Below are 11,899 nucleotides of genomic sequence, written 5' to 3'. Positions count from 1 at the left end.
GTGTGACACAATGAATCACTGATTTTGTGGTTATAGCCTTACTTCTATTATATAATTTGCTTCATTCTTTTGGTATCCTTTGTTGAAGGAACAGTGATGTGCTACAGGGAGCTAACTGATAGCCAATGACAAGAGGCATATATGTGCAGCTACCAATCGGCAGCTTCTGAACTTAGGTATTCTTTTCAACAAAGGATACAAAGAAAACTGAACAAATTAGATAATAGAAATAAATTGGAAAGTTATTTAAAATTGCATGCTTTATCTGAATCAGGAAAGAAAAACAATTAGGTTTCATGTCCCTTTAATTCTCTCATATGGAATTAAAGAGTATCCCATAGGACAGAAATTTGTGATCAGTCAGGGGTGGGATTCTGGCAGGCAAACTATGAATTCTGAATGTTTTCTTAGCCAAGATAAAATTCAAAATACAATATTTGTCAAGATGTTGATACCACTAAATACCAGCCATATCTAAAGCATCAGATTACAGCAGCAGTCAAGTCTTAAAGGGACATTCAACTCATGGTTACTACTTAGTATGCTTGTGTTTTCCTCCTGTATCTGCAGCTCTCTTTAAAACCTCTCTCTTAGTTTAATCCATTACAGAGGCCAGTGGTAGAGTTCTGCATCTTTATACTGTGTACCGCCATCTTGTAGCTCACGTATTCTTGCATCTTGTAGTAGCAGTGAGCTTTCACATATGAGTGATGCTACTGCATTTTTACAGCTGTACCTTGCACTTTGGGTTAGTTTACACAACAGAAAACGGAAGCTTTACATATTTGCCGTTTTTTTTTACACAGTTTAAAATTGTACATAACAAATATTAAAAAGCCTCAGGAATAATAAAAATCAATGAACCCACTGCAAAAATGTACAGCTTCCCCTCTGTATTGTGAACTCTAAACTGAAGAGAAGAATAAAGCATGAAGAAAACCATATCACTGATCTGCGCATGCCCACCATTTCTGTCAGTGTGTGAGAATACTTAATTCCAAGATGGCGGCACCCAGTGTGACGATGCAGAGATTCACTAAGCAGCACTTGTAAAGGGAAAAACAAAATCATGGTCAGCAGTATCTGTGCTACTGTAGTTGTACCTAGCAGTTTAATGTCCCTTTAATTGGCTGCTCACCCCATTAAATGAAAACTAGATATAATGAGGTATTCAAAGAAGTGATTACCCTGAGAATAATATGCAAATGCACTTTCATTTAAATATTGAAGAAACATCGCCATAAAGTCATGGGCACCACCATGTTGTAATACGGGCTTTCCTGTTAAAAAGCCCAATCTCCTTATCTTATCACTTTTGTTGATGCCAGCTAGGGAGCATTTGGTGCCCCTTAAAGGGTCATTATAATTCGAAACGGCATGCTCTAATTTGTTAGCACACGTCATTTTAATGCTATCAACCCTGTAATACTGTATATAACCCCCACAAAGTACCACTCAGGAGCCACAGAGAACTGCTGATCCTGAGCAGCTGCTGAGCCAACCCACCTGTGTAACTGGCACTGCTGATTGACTCACAAGCTGTATCTGCTTGGGAACAGCAGTGCTCTGAAGCTCCTGAGAGGTACTTTAACTGTGTGTTTAACCCATTTGCAGTATCACCGGTGCTAAAATCAAGTCATTTTTGCACTAAAATTTCATTTTGAGGGCCACACAATAATGTATTTTTGTATTTTTACACTTTTTACACACCACTGCCACACCACACGCTTGAGATCCATAGTTATTGTAGGCAGAGAGATTATTTTCCTGGCAGGATGAGGCGCAGAGAATCATTGTGTATTATTCCATTTGGCAGTATACATGTTATATAATAATTTCTATATTAATTTTATTTTTGTTGTATAGTATCTTTTTCATCATTGTATTATGGATTTTATAGGTCTGTGAATGTTCTTGCAATGAGCGTAGCTTAATTTCTGGCTGTCCTCAACTCTTGAAATAAGCGAGTCCAGTAACAGTAGGATCATGATATCCAATTCCACCACCAGTTTTTCATTTATGCGGTACCTTTGCTGTATATATACAATAACCAGCATTAAAAATAATGAATTCCCACTGGTCTGGGTCTACCAAGAATACAAGCTTGAGCAGAAACCGATACATAAATTAATGGTAGTAAGGCACTTTGTTACAGAGCTTAAAGGGATACTAAACCCACATTTTTTCTTTCATGATTCAGATAGAGTATGCAACTTTCTAATTGACTATCAATTTTTCTTCCTTCTCTTGCTATCTTTATTTTAAAAAGCAGAAATGTAAGGTTAGGAGCCAGCCCATTTATGGTTCAGCAACTGGGTAGCCACCAATCAGAAAGCGCTACCCAGGCTCTGAACCAAAAATGGTCTGGCTCCTAAGCTTTACATTCCTGCTTTTTCAAATAAAGTTAGCAAGAGAACAAAGAATATTTGATAATAGGAGTAAATTAGATAGTTGATTAAAATCGCATGCTCTATCTGAATCATGACAGACAATATTTGGGTTTAGTATCACTTTAACCTCCCTGCTGCTACCAATCCGCCCACCAGAGGTTGCACAGTTAGCCTTTTTAACAATGTTAAAGGAACATAAAAACAATGTATTAACGTTTTTGCTTTACTGTCAACCCAATGAGTAAATGACAAAGCTGTCTTTGTAAAGCAACTTACATACTTTGTTTTTATATAATTTGAATATTAAAGGGACAGTCTATACCGGAATTTTTTATTGTTTAAAAAGATAGATAATCCCTTTATTACCCATTCCCTTGTTTTGCATAACCAACACAGTTATAATAATATACTTTTTACCTCTGTGATTACCTTGTATCTAAGCCTCTGCAGACTGCCCCCTTATTTCAGTTCTTTTGACAGACTTGCATTTTAGCCAATCAGTGCTGAATCCTAGGTAACTCTACGGGCGTTAACATGTTATCTATATGGCACACATGAACTAACGCCCTCTAGTGGTGACAAACTGTCAAAATGCATTCAGATAAGAGTCGGCCTTTAAGGTCTAAGAAATTAGCATATGAGCCTACCTAGATTTAGCTTTCAACTAAGAATACCAAGAGAACAAAGCAAAATTGGTGATAAAAGTAAATTGGAAAGTTGTTTAAAATGACATACCCTATCTGAATCATGAAAGTTTATTTTGGACTAGACTGTCCCTTTAATGAAGGGGTATGAAAGCCAAAATTAAACTTTCATAATTTAGATAGAGCATACTACTAAAATAAATAAATAAATAAATAATCACCAAATTGGCATTGTTCTGTTTGTAACATTTGTTGAAGAGTATATCTAAATATTCTCAGGCGTGTGCAGGTGTCTTAAAAAATATATGGTATTTTATTTTAAGTTTTATTGAGCAAATTAATAACATGGCTATTCTAACTGATTAGTTGATTATTTCCATTCTTTATGTTTTTTTTAATATATTTAATTATCTTTTAATGCACAAATGATCAACTAATATGCATTAATCTGTTAATTACTTAAAAGGGCTGCTCCTTATTAGTTTGCAAATAGACACTCTGAATAATGGAAAACAATTATTTGGTTTCATAGATTTTTTAACCACTAGATGGCAGCAGTGTTTGCCACTAAGTATAACTGCAAATACTACTGCCTTATGGTGCTGAAGACGTGCATACCTTTTACTATGCAGTGCTTAAAGGGATACTAACCCCAAAATTTTTCTTTCATGATTCAGATAGAGCATGCAACTTTAAGCAACTTTCTAATTTACTCCTATTATCCATTTTTCTTTGTTCTCATGTTATCTTGATTTGAAAAAGCAGTAATGAAAGGTTAGGAGCCAGCCCATTTTTAGTTCAGCACCTGGGTAGCGCTTGCTAATTGGTTTGCTACATTTAGCCACAAATCAGCAAGTGCTACCCAGATGCTGAACAAAAAATGGGCTGGCTCTAAAGCTTACAGTACTGCTTTTTCAGATCAAGATAGCATGAGAACAAAGAAAAATTGATAATAGGAGTAAATTAGAAAGTTGCTTAAAATCTCATGCTCTATCTGAATCATGAAAGAAAAAAAAATTAGTTTAGTATCCCTTTAACTGTCAGTATACATCATGCGTGCATACAAAATTGAATTATGTACTTAAACGTAATCCATCACTTCCATGTCCCTTCTTTAGATATATCTATTGAACTTACAAATCTAGAGAATGACTATAGTCTCCTACCACCACCACCTGCCCTCTCTTTCTTGATAAGACCCTGCACACTTTCCACATACTCTGCATAACCCGACGTTATTGTCATACAACCTCTTCTTATACTTTATGATACTGAGGAGGGGGCGTCTAAAAATATGGATTTCGCTCTGAAATCTCAAATTGAAGACTTTTGTAATATCTTCTCTCTAGACCTCTTCTTGCTCTGTTTCTTGACTAGACACTAAACATTAAAGAACTTGAAACGTTTAAAAAATAATGTCTAATGATCTCAGAGAGCTTAAAGGGACAGTATGATTATTATTATCGGTTATTTGTAGAGCGCCAACAGATTCCGCAGCGCTATAAACATAGGCGGAATAAAAGGAAACATTTATAGGGATCAGAGGGGTAGAGACAGTAAAGTCATTATTAGACATTCATGATTTAGACAGAACATACAATTTTAAGCAACTTTCTCATTTACGTCTATTATTTAATTTGCTTCCTTCTCTTGTTATCCTTTGCTGAAAGGTTTATCTAGGAAAGCTCAGGAGCAGCAAACAACCTAGGTTCTAGCTGCTGATTGGTGGCTGCATATATATATATATATATATATATATATATATATATATTGAATGTCATTGGCTCACCCATGTGTTCAGTTAGAAACCAGTAGTACATTGTTGCTCCTTCAACAAAGCGTATTATCAAAGCAAATTTGATAATAGAAGTAAATTGGAATGTTTTTTAAAATTGTATGTTCTAACTAAATAATGAAAGAAAAATGTTGGGTTTCACGTCCCTTTAAAATAAACTTCACAATAAATACTTATTTTTTTTTTTATATTGTGAGAAAACTGAACAAGGCTTGTACGTCAGGCATCTGCTCCATAAGAAGGCTTGGATCAGGGTTGTATGTCGTACAATTCTAAATGCAAGAGCACAGCCAGTGAGTGTGGTAATGCTTAGCTTTGATAGTATCTTATAAAATCCATTTACCCAATACAATAGGAGCAAAACAGATTTATATTTTGTCATACCAATAAAGCTGCACTCAATATAAAAAAAGGAAAAAATTAGACAGGAATTTTACACTGTAATAACCCTTTAAAGTGACCGTAAACTTAAAGTGAATGTAAATTTTGATGCTAAAGTTCCCGGTTTTTAAAAATTCGATTAAAAACAGGGGCACTTTAATTCATCAAAATTTACATTTCACTCGTGTTGTGAAAAAATACATACCTTTTAATCTTGACAGCCGCTCCAGCTTCCTCCGGTTGTCGCAAGCCATTTCTGACATCAGAAATGATGGATAGGTCATCCTCCAATCACGGTTATTCCCCCCCCCCCATGTATTGGCCACAGTTTCCTATTAATACAATGTTCCTCCATTCTATGACAAGGATGTGTGGGGGAAAAAAACTATTACAGATAGGAAAGCTATTTGGGGGGGGGGGGGGGAAACATTGGTTTTGTAAGACAATAATATATGGTGAGCAAAAAAACTTAAAAATGGTGTATGTCCCATTATTTTGGACACATACTCCATGTTGCTCTAAAACAATATTTAAGTTTGCTGTTCCTTTAAATAGTCAAATTTGAGAAGTTGATTATTGGTTATTGAGCTGATGAGGAGCAGACATACTGTACCTGTGTGTGTGCTCTAATCACAGGCTATAATCTTATATTAAAGGGCCATGATACCCAAATGTTGAAACACTTGAAAGTGATGCAGCATAGCTTTAAAAAGCTGACTAGAAAATATCACCTGAACATCTCTATGTAAAAAAGAGAGATATTTTACCTCAAAAGTTCCTCAGTAGCCACATCCCATTGTAAAGGACTTCTAAGCAGCAAATCAGTATGTCTGTCCCGGGACAGCTAAGGGATTGAGCCTTGTGCACTCTCATGTTATTTCCCTATTCAGTTTAAGGAAGTTTACTATGAAATCTCATGAGAGTTAAGTCAAATCTCATGAGATCACAGTAAAAGAGTTCATGACCTCAGCACTGTTGATGCTGATTGGCTGCTGTTCATTTCTTCTTCTTTTTTTTTTACCTGCAGCTGGACAGCAGCTGAAGTATAACTTTTTACACAGAACTTACTCTGCTCAGCAGAGAAAGTTGTGAGGTAAAACATCTTCCTTTTTTGATTTTTACAGTTATACTGCATTGGTTTCAAGTGATTTAGCATATGAGTATTATGTCCCTTTAAGACAAATAGTAGTGGGTGTTCCAAAGATTTGGTTTAAATATATATTATGCCCTAACAAAGCATTTATTTTTACACTAGAAATTTCCTTGTAATAGTTAAAGGGAAATTGTGCACTAGATTTTTCCATAAATGTTTTGTAGATGATCCATTTATATAGCCCAACTGGGGGTGTTTTTGTAAAAATGTATAGTTTTTCCTATTTTTAAATAACATTGTGCTGATTTTCAGACTCCTAACCTAGCCCAAAAGTTTTAGATGTATACTGATGTATACAGACTTCAGATTGCTCTGTTTGTATAATGGATCTTTTTTATGCAGGGAGGGTCTGCTCTCAGTCCCTTTCAGAGGGTGTCCCAGCCTAACCTCATCAACAGTGCTAAATTGGGCGCTTCTAAGTACGTTTTTAAAAGGTTTTATACAGATTTCTATATCACTATCTGTGTGCATATTATTTTTTATTGTAGTGTCTATTACATGCACGACAGTCAACACCAGAATTTTGTTTTGTTTAAAAATAAAGATAATCCCTTTATTACCCATTCCCCAGTTTTGCATAACCAACACTGTTATAGAAATGCACTTTTTACCTCTGTGATTACCTTGTATATATGCTTCTGAAAACTACCCCCTTATTTCAGTTCTTTTGAGACTTGCATTTTAGCCAATCAGTCCTCACTCCAGGGTAACTTCACGTGCATGAGCTCAATGTTATCTATATGTAACACATGAACTAATGCCCTCTAGTGGTTAAAATGCATTCATATTAGAGGCAGTCTTCAAGGTCTAAGAAATTACCATATGAACCTCCTAGGTTTAGCTTTCAACTAAGAATACCAAGAGAAAAAAGCAAAATTGGTGATAAAAGTAAATTGGAAAGTTGTTTAAAATGACATTCCCTATTTAAAGGGGCAGTAAAAAAAAGGAAAAAATGAGACAGTAGAAATAGCGAAAGACAGAAAGGAAACAAAGAGAGAAATGCAGTGGTAGAGGAGAAAGGGAGAAAAAAAAATAGTAAAGTGACAGAGTAAGAGAAGAGAAAAGAAAGAAGATAAAGGAAAAAGAGAACAGATAGGAGAAAGGGAAAAGGAGTAGAAGAGGGAGAGAGGAGATGAGGGAGAGAGGAGACATAAGAAAGAAAGGGGGTGAGAGGGAGAGAGAGAAGCCATTCCATCTATATATCTGTGTCTTTATCTTGCTGCTCCCATCGCAGACAAAACAATGTTTTCAGGTCTTTAAAGAGACATGAAAGTCAACATTTTTGTTTTGTGATTCAGATAGAGCACAATATTATAAACAACTTCCAATTTACCTCTATTATCTAATTTGCTTAATTCTCTTGGTGCCCTTTGTTGAAAAGCATACCTAGGTAGGGTGAGTAGCAGCAATGAACTACTGGGAATTATCTGCTGGTTGGTGGTTGTACATAAATGCCTCTTGTTATTGGCCCACCAGATGTGTTTAGTTAGCTCCCAGTAGTGCAGTGCTGGTCTTTCAACGAAAGATGCCAATAGAAAGAAGCAAATTTGATAATAAAGTATATTGGGATGTTTAAATAATCACATGCTCTGAATCAGGAAAGAAGAAAATTGCTTTAATGCCCCTTGACGTTGTATAAATGCTAGGAATCAGGACAAAAAGAAAAAATTGTTATTGTGAAGAATTTATCAAAACTGCTAGCATTTTGTTTCCATTAGTTTTCTTCTAATAAAAAATAAATACAAATAGACTTGAGTGAAAAGAAAAACAAACTGCTCCTTTCTACTCTTCTCTCACTGTGAAAGAGCAGTTTGATTTTCTTTTCACTCAAGTCTATTTTACTTATGTTACTAGAAAAATGTAACTTTAAAAATCCTGCGTTCCCTCAATCCTTTCCAGCATTCATTTTTCAGTGTTCTGTCAAAAGAAACGAGAGACACTGATCTCATCCAACTTCAAACATTTAAACTACGGAAACAAGGTTTCTCTCCCTGCTGTTTGTTTGCCAGTTCCAAGTCTCCGTCATTCCTATAAATTCAGGTAACAGCGCCACCTACTGACCCTCAGTGTAACATCCGAGCACAGATGCAGAGGGAAACGACCACTGATTTCTATTACTTATTTACTTTCCCACTTGCAGGCAGCACAGTGCAGCGCTCTCTACCATGTGATCAATGCAGTCACGTGACTAATGTGACATCGTACTATAGGCACTAGAGGCTGCCTACTGACTGAGCATGCTCAGTAGTTAATGTCAGGGGTTAACAAACATGGCGGTCTGCAGGAGGTCACTGCATGCAGTTCTTCAACGGAGAGCAGGTGAGGACTCATAATTTCATTATAATATTCTATGCTACTTGTTATAGGGTATGCATGATCGTAAGAGTGACATATTTTACCAATATACTTAATTCGTATGTAATGACTTGTGTCCATTCACTTTTTGTTGTGTACAGATCCTTGGGATTTGACACTGTAATAGTCCTTTAAAGGGACAGTAAACTTAGATAATATTTTTAAAGCAACTTGTAGCATGTGCCCCTTGTGGTATGACACGCTCCTCTTCTTTTAGAAGTTAACCCCCCCCCTCATGTATTGGCCACAGTTTCCTATTAATACACTGTTCCTCCATTCTATGACAAGGATGTGTGAAACAAAAAACTATTACAGATAGGAAAGCTATTAAGGGGGGGAGGAAACATTGGTTTTGTAATGCAATAATATATGGTGAGCAAAAAAACTTAAAAAAAGGTGTCTCCTATTATTTTGGACACATACTCCATGTTGCTCTAAAACATTATTTAAAGGGACACTCAATCAAAATTAAACTTTCATTATTCAGATAGAGCATGTCATTTTGAACAACTTTCCAATTTACTTCCATTAACAAAATGTGCACAGTCTTTATATATTTTAACTTTTTGAGTCATCAGCTCCTACTGAGCATGTGCAAGAATAAGTGTGTATGTATTTGTGAATGGCTGATGGCTGTCACATGGTACGTGTATGCATTTGTGAATGGCTGATGGCTGTCACATGGTACAGGGGGAGTGGAAATAGACAAAACTTAAAAATGTCAGAAAACAATCTACTCATTTGAAGTTCAGACTAAGTGGTATTGCATTCTCTTGTTATCTTGCATTTGTTGATTATGCAAATCTGCTGTGTTGACTAGTCTTTTAAGTTTGCTGTTCCTTTTAAATAGTCAAATTTGAAAAGTTGATTATTGGCTATTGAGCTGATGAGGACAGACATACCAGTGTGTGTGCTCTAATCACAGGCCATAATCTTATATTAAGACAAATAGTAGTGGGTGTTCCAAAAATTTGGTTTAAATATATATTATGCCCTAACAAAGCATTTGTACACTAGATTTTTCTTTGCATAAATGTTTTGTAGATGATCCATTTATATTGCCCATCTGAGGGTGTTTTTGTAAAAATGTATAGTTTTTCCTATTTTTAAATAACATTGTGCTGATTTTCAGACTCCTAACCAAGCCCAACAATTTTAGATGTATACTAATGTATACAGACTTCAGATTGCTCTGTTTGTATAATGGGTCTTTTTTATATGCAGGGGAGGGTCTGCTCTCAGCCCCTTTCAGTGGGTGTCCCAGCCTAACCTTATCAACAGTGCTAAATTTGGAGTTTCGAAGTAAGCTTTTTAAAAAAGGTTTTATACGGATTTCTATATCCCTATCTGTGCATATTAATCTTTATAGTAGTGTCTATTACATGCAGTTAAGGAAAATTGGTGTATGCTGTCCCTTTAATAAATACAGTATTGCAGCCTGTACTGGCCAACGGATTTATTAATAGATTACAGTGTTTTCAAATGTTGTCAAGGGTCAATTCTCTGAGGTGTTGTTATCCTCTCTGACAGAATCGACATACTGTACTGTGTCAGCCAATGTGGTAATACTGTGTAATGTGTTGCAAAAGACCAAACATACATTTAAAGGGACACTGTACCCAAAAATTTACTTTTGTGATTCAGATCGAGCATGAAATTTTAAGCAACTTTCTAATTTACTCCTATTATCAATTTTTCTTCATTCTCTTGGTATCTTTATTTGAAATGCAAGAATGTAAGTTTAGATGCCGGCCTATTTTTGGTGAACAACCTGGGTTGTCCTTGCTGATTGGTGGATAAATTCATCCACCAATAAAAAAGTGCTGTCCAGAGTATTGAATCAAAAAAAGCTTAGATGCCTTCTTTTTCAAATAATGATAGCAAGAGAATGAAGAAAAATTGATAATAGGAGTAAATTAGAAAGTTGCTTAAAATTGCATGCTCTTTCTGAATTACAAAAGAAAACATTTGGGTTAAGTGTCCCTTTTAAGTACCTGCAATATGATTTGTGAAATTATGATGTAACTTGCATCTTTCTTATCTTGAAGGTTTGTTAACAGCCCCTGTCCGACTTCTTACTGATGGAGAACCTACAAAGTTTAAACCGCCCCCTAAGCCTATTATTGTGGACAAGATGAAGACTAAAGAATCTCAGAGAAGGTGACGATCTGATTATTGTATAAATTGTGCAGTGCCCTTTGGTTAACATTCAAAGGACCATCAATACTGTAGAATAGCACAGTCATCAAGTGCATAATAAAAAGACAATGCAATAGCACTTACTTTATAAAAAAAATATTCATTTTTCAATTTTTTTTCAAACAAATAAATATAAAAAACATTGAGCTTTAGAATTTATTCTTTCTTTTAAACCAATATTCCTAAATTAGTTTTTTTTGCTTATGTTCCTGACTTTAAAGGGACCTTCTGGTCAAAATTTAAATGCACATAGATGAATTACATCTTTGAATAGAAACATTTTTGCAATATAAATGTATTGGCAAAAATGTTTCTAGTAAAAGTTATCACTGTTTTAATGTCAACATTTTTTTTCTGCACGTGCATGTGAAACATAACTAGATATTCTCAATGCATCAGCATTTTAAATACTGCAGCTGCTCAGATCACCAGTGGGGCTTGTATCACATCAGCAATTTACAAATGTAATCATTACCAGATCATGGTGCAAGCACCTTAGGCTCTCTGAGCAAATGCTGTGTTTAAAATGTTGCTGCAATGAGCGCATGTCATTTTTGCACTATAATAGTCTTTTTTTTTTTTTTTTTTTTTTTTTTACAAACCAATGTTTTTTTTTTCTATTATATACTTCCAGAGCCAATGGGGATTTACAGGAAGTACAACCCTGTTTAAACATGTCATAAAGGGACAGTAAACTCTTGGAGATTGTAATTTAAAATGGATTATTATATAAAGTAAAAAAAAACTTTCAATATTAAATTTTTGCCCCATTATTTATTTGTGGATTTACCAACCCTGAAAACAGAGCACATGACAGGCTTTACAAACCTAACCTTGCCACATATCTGTTCTAATACCGTTCAGACTCTATGTTAATCTATTGGAAGACTGCAGAAATATATTGTATTTACAAGGTGTTAACTGTCCTTTTTAGCGCTTTGTAGGCAAAAAAGGATATATTTTGACGTGTAGATTTTATTTA

The 11,899-nt window shown here is 35.2% G+C and overlaps 1 protein-coding gene across 1 annotated transcript in view; it reads left to right on the top strand.

Moving 5' to 3' along the window:
• Positions 1–8,585: 8,585 nt before the first annotated feature.
• Positions 8,586–11,899, top strand: part of MRPL19 (mitochondrial ribosomal protein L19) — a 39,445-nt gene continuing 36,131 nt past the window's right edge. Inside the window, exons 1-2 of the mRNA XM_053708933.1 lie at positions 8,586–8,682; positions 10,767–10,878. Of these exons, the coding sequence (XP_053564908.1) occupies positions 8,634–8,682; positions 10,767–10,878 (161 nt within the window). The 5' untranslated portion in view covers positions 8,586–8,633. The remainder of the gene's footprint in view (positions 8,683–10,766; positions 10,879–11,899) is intronic.

This window comes from Bombina bombina, chromosome 4 (genome assembly GCF_027579735.1).
Source record: "Bombina bombina isolate aBomBom1 chromosome 4, aBomBom1.pri, whole genome shotgun sequence".
NCBI classification, from domain to species: Eukaryota; Metazoa; Chordata; class Amphibia; order Anura; family Bombinatoridae; genus Bombina; species Bombina bombina.
Note: the sequence above shows the minus strand (reverse complement) of the source record. Positions and strands in the feature narration are given on the sequence as shown.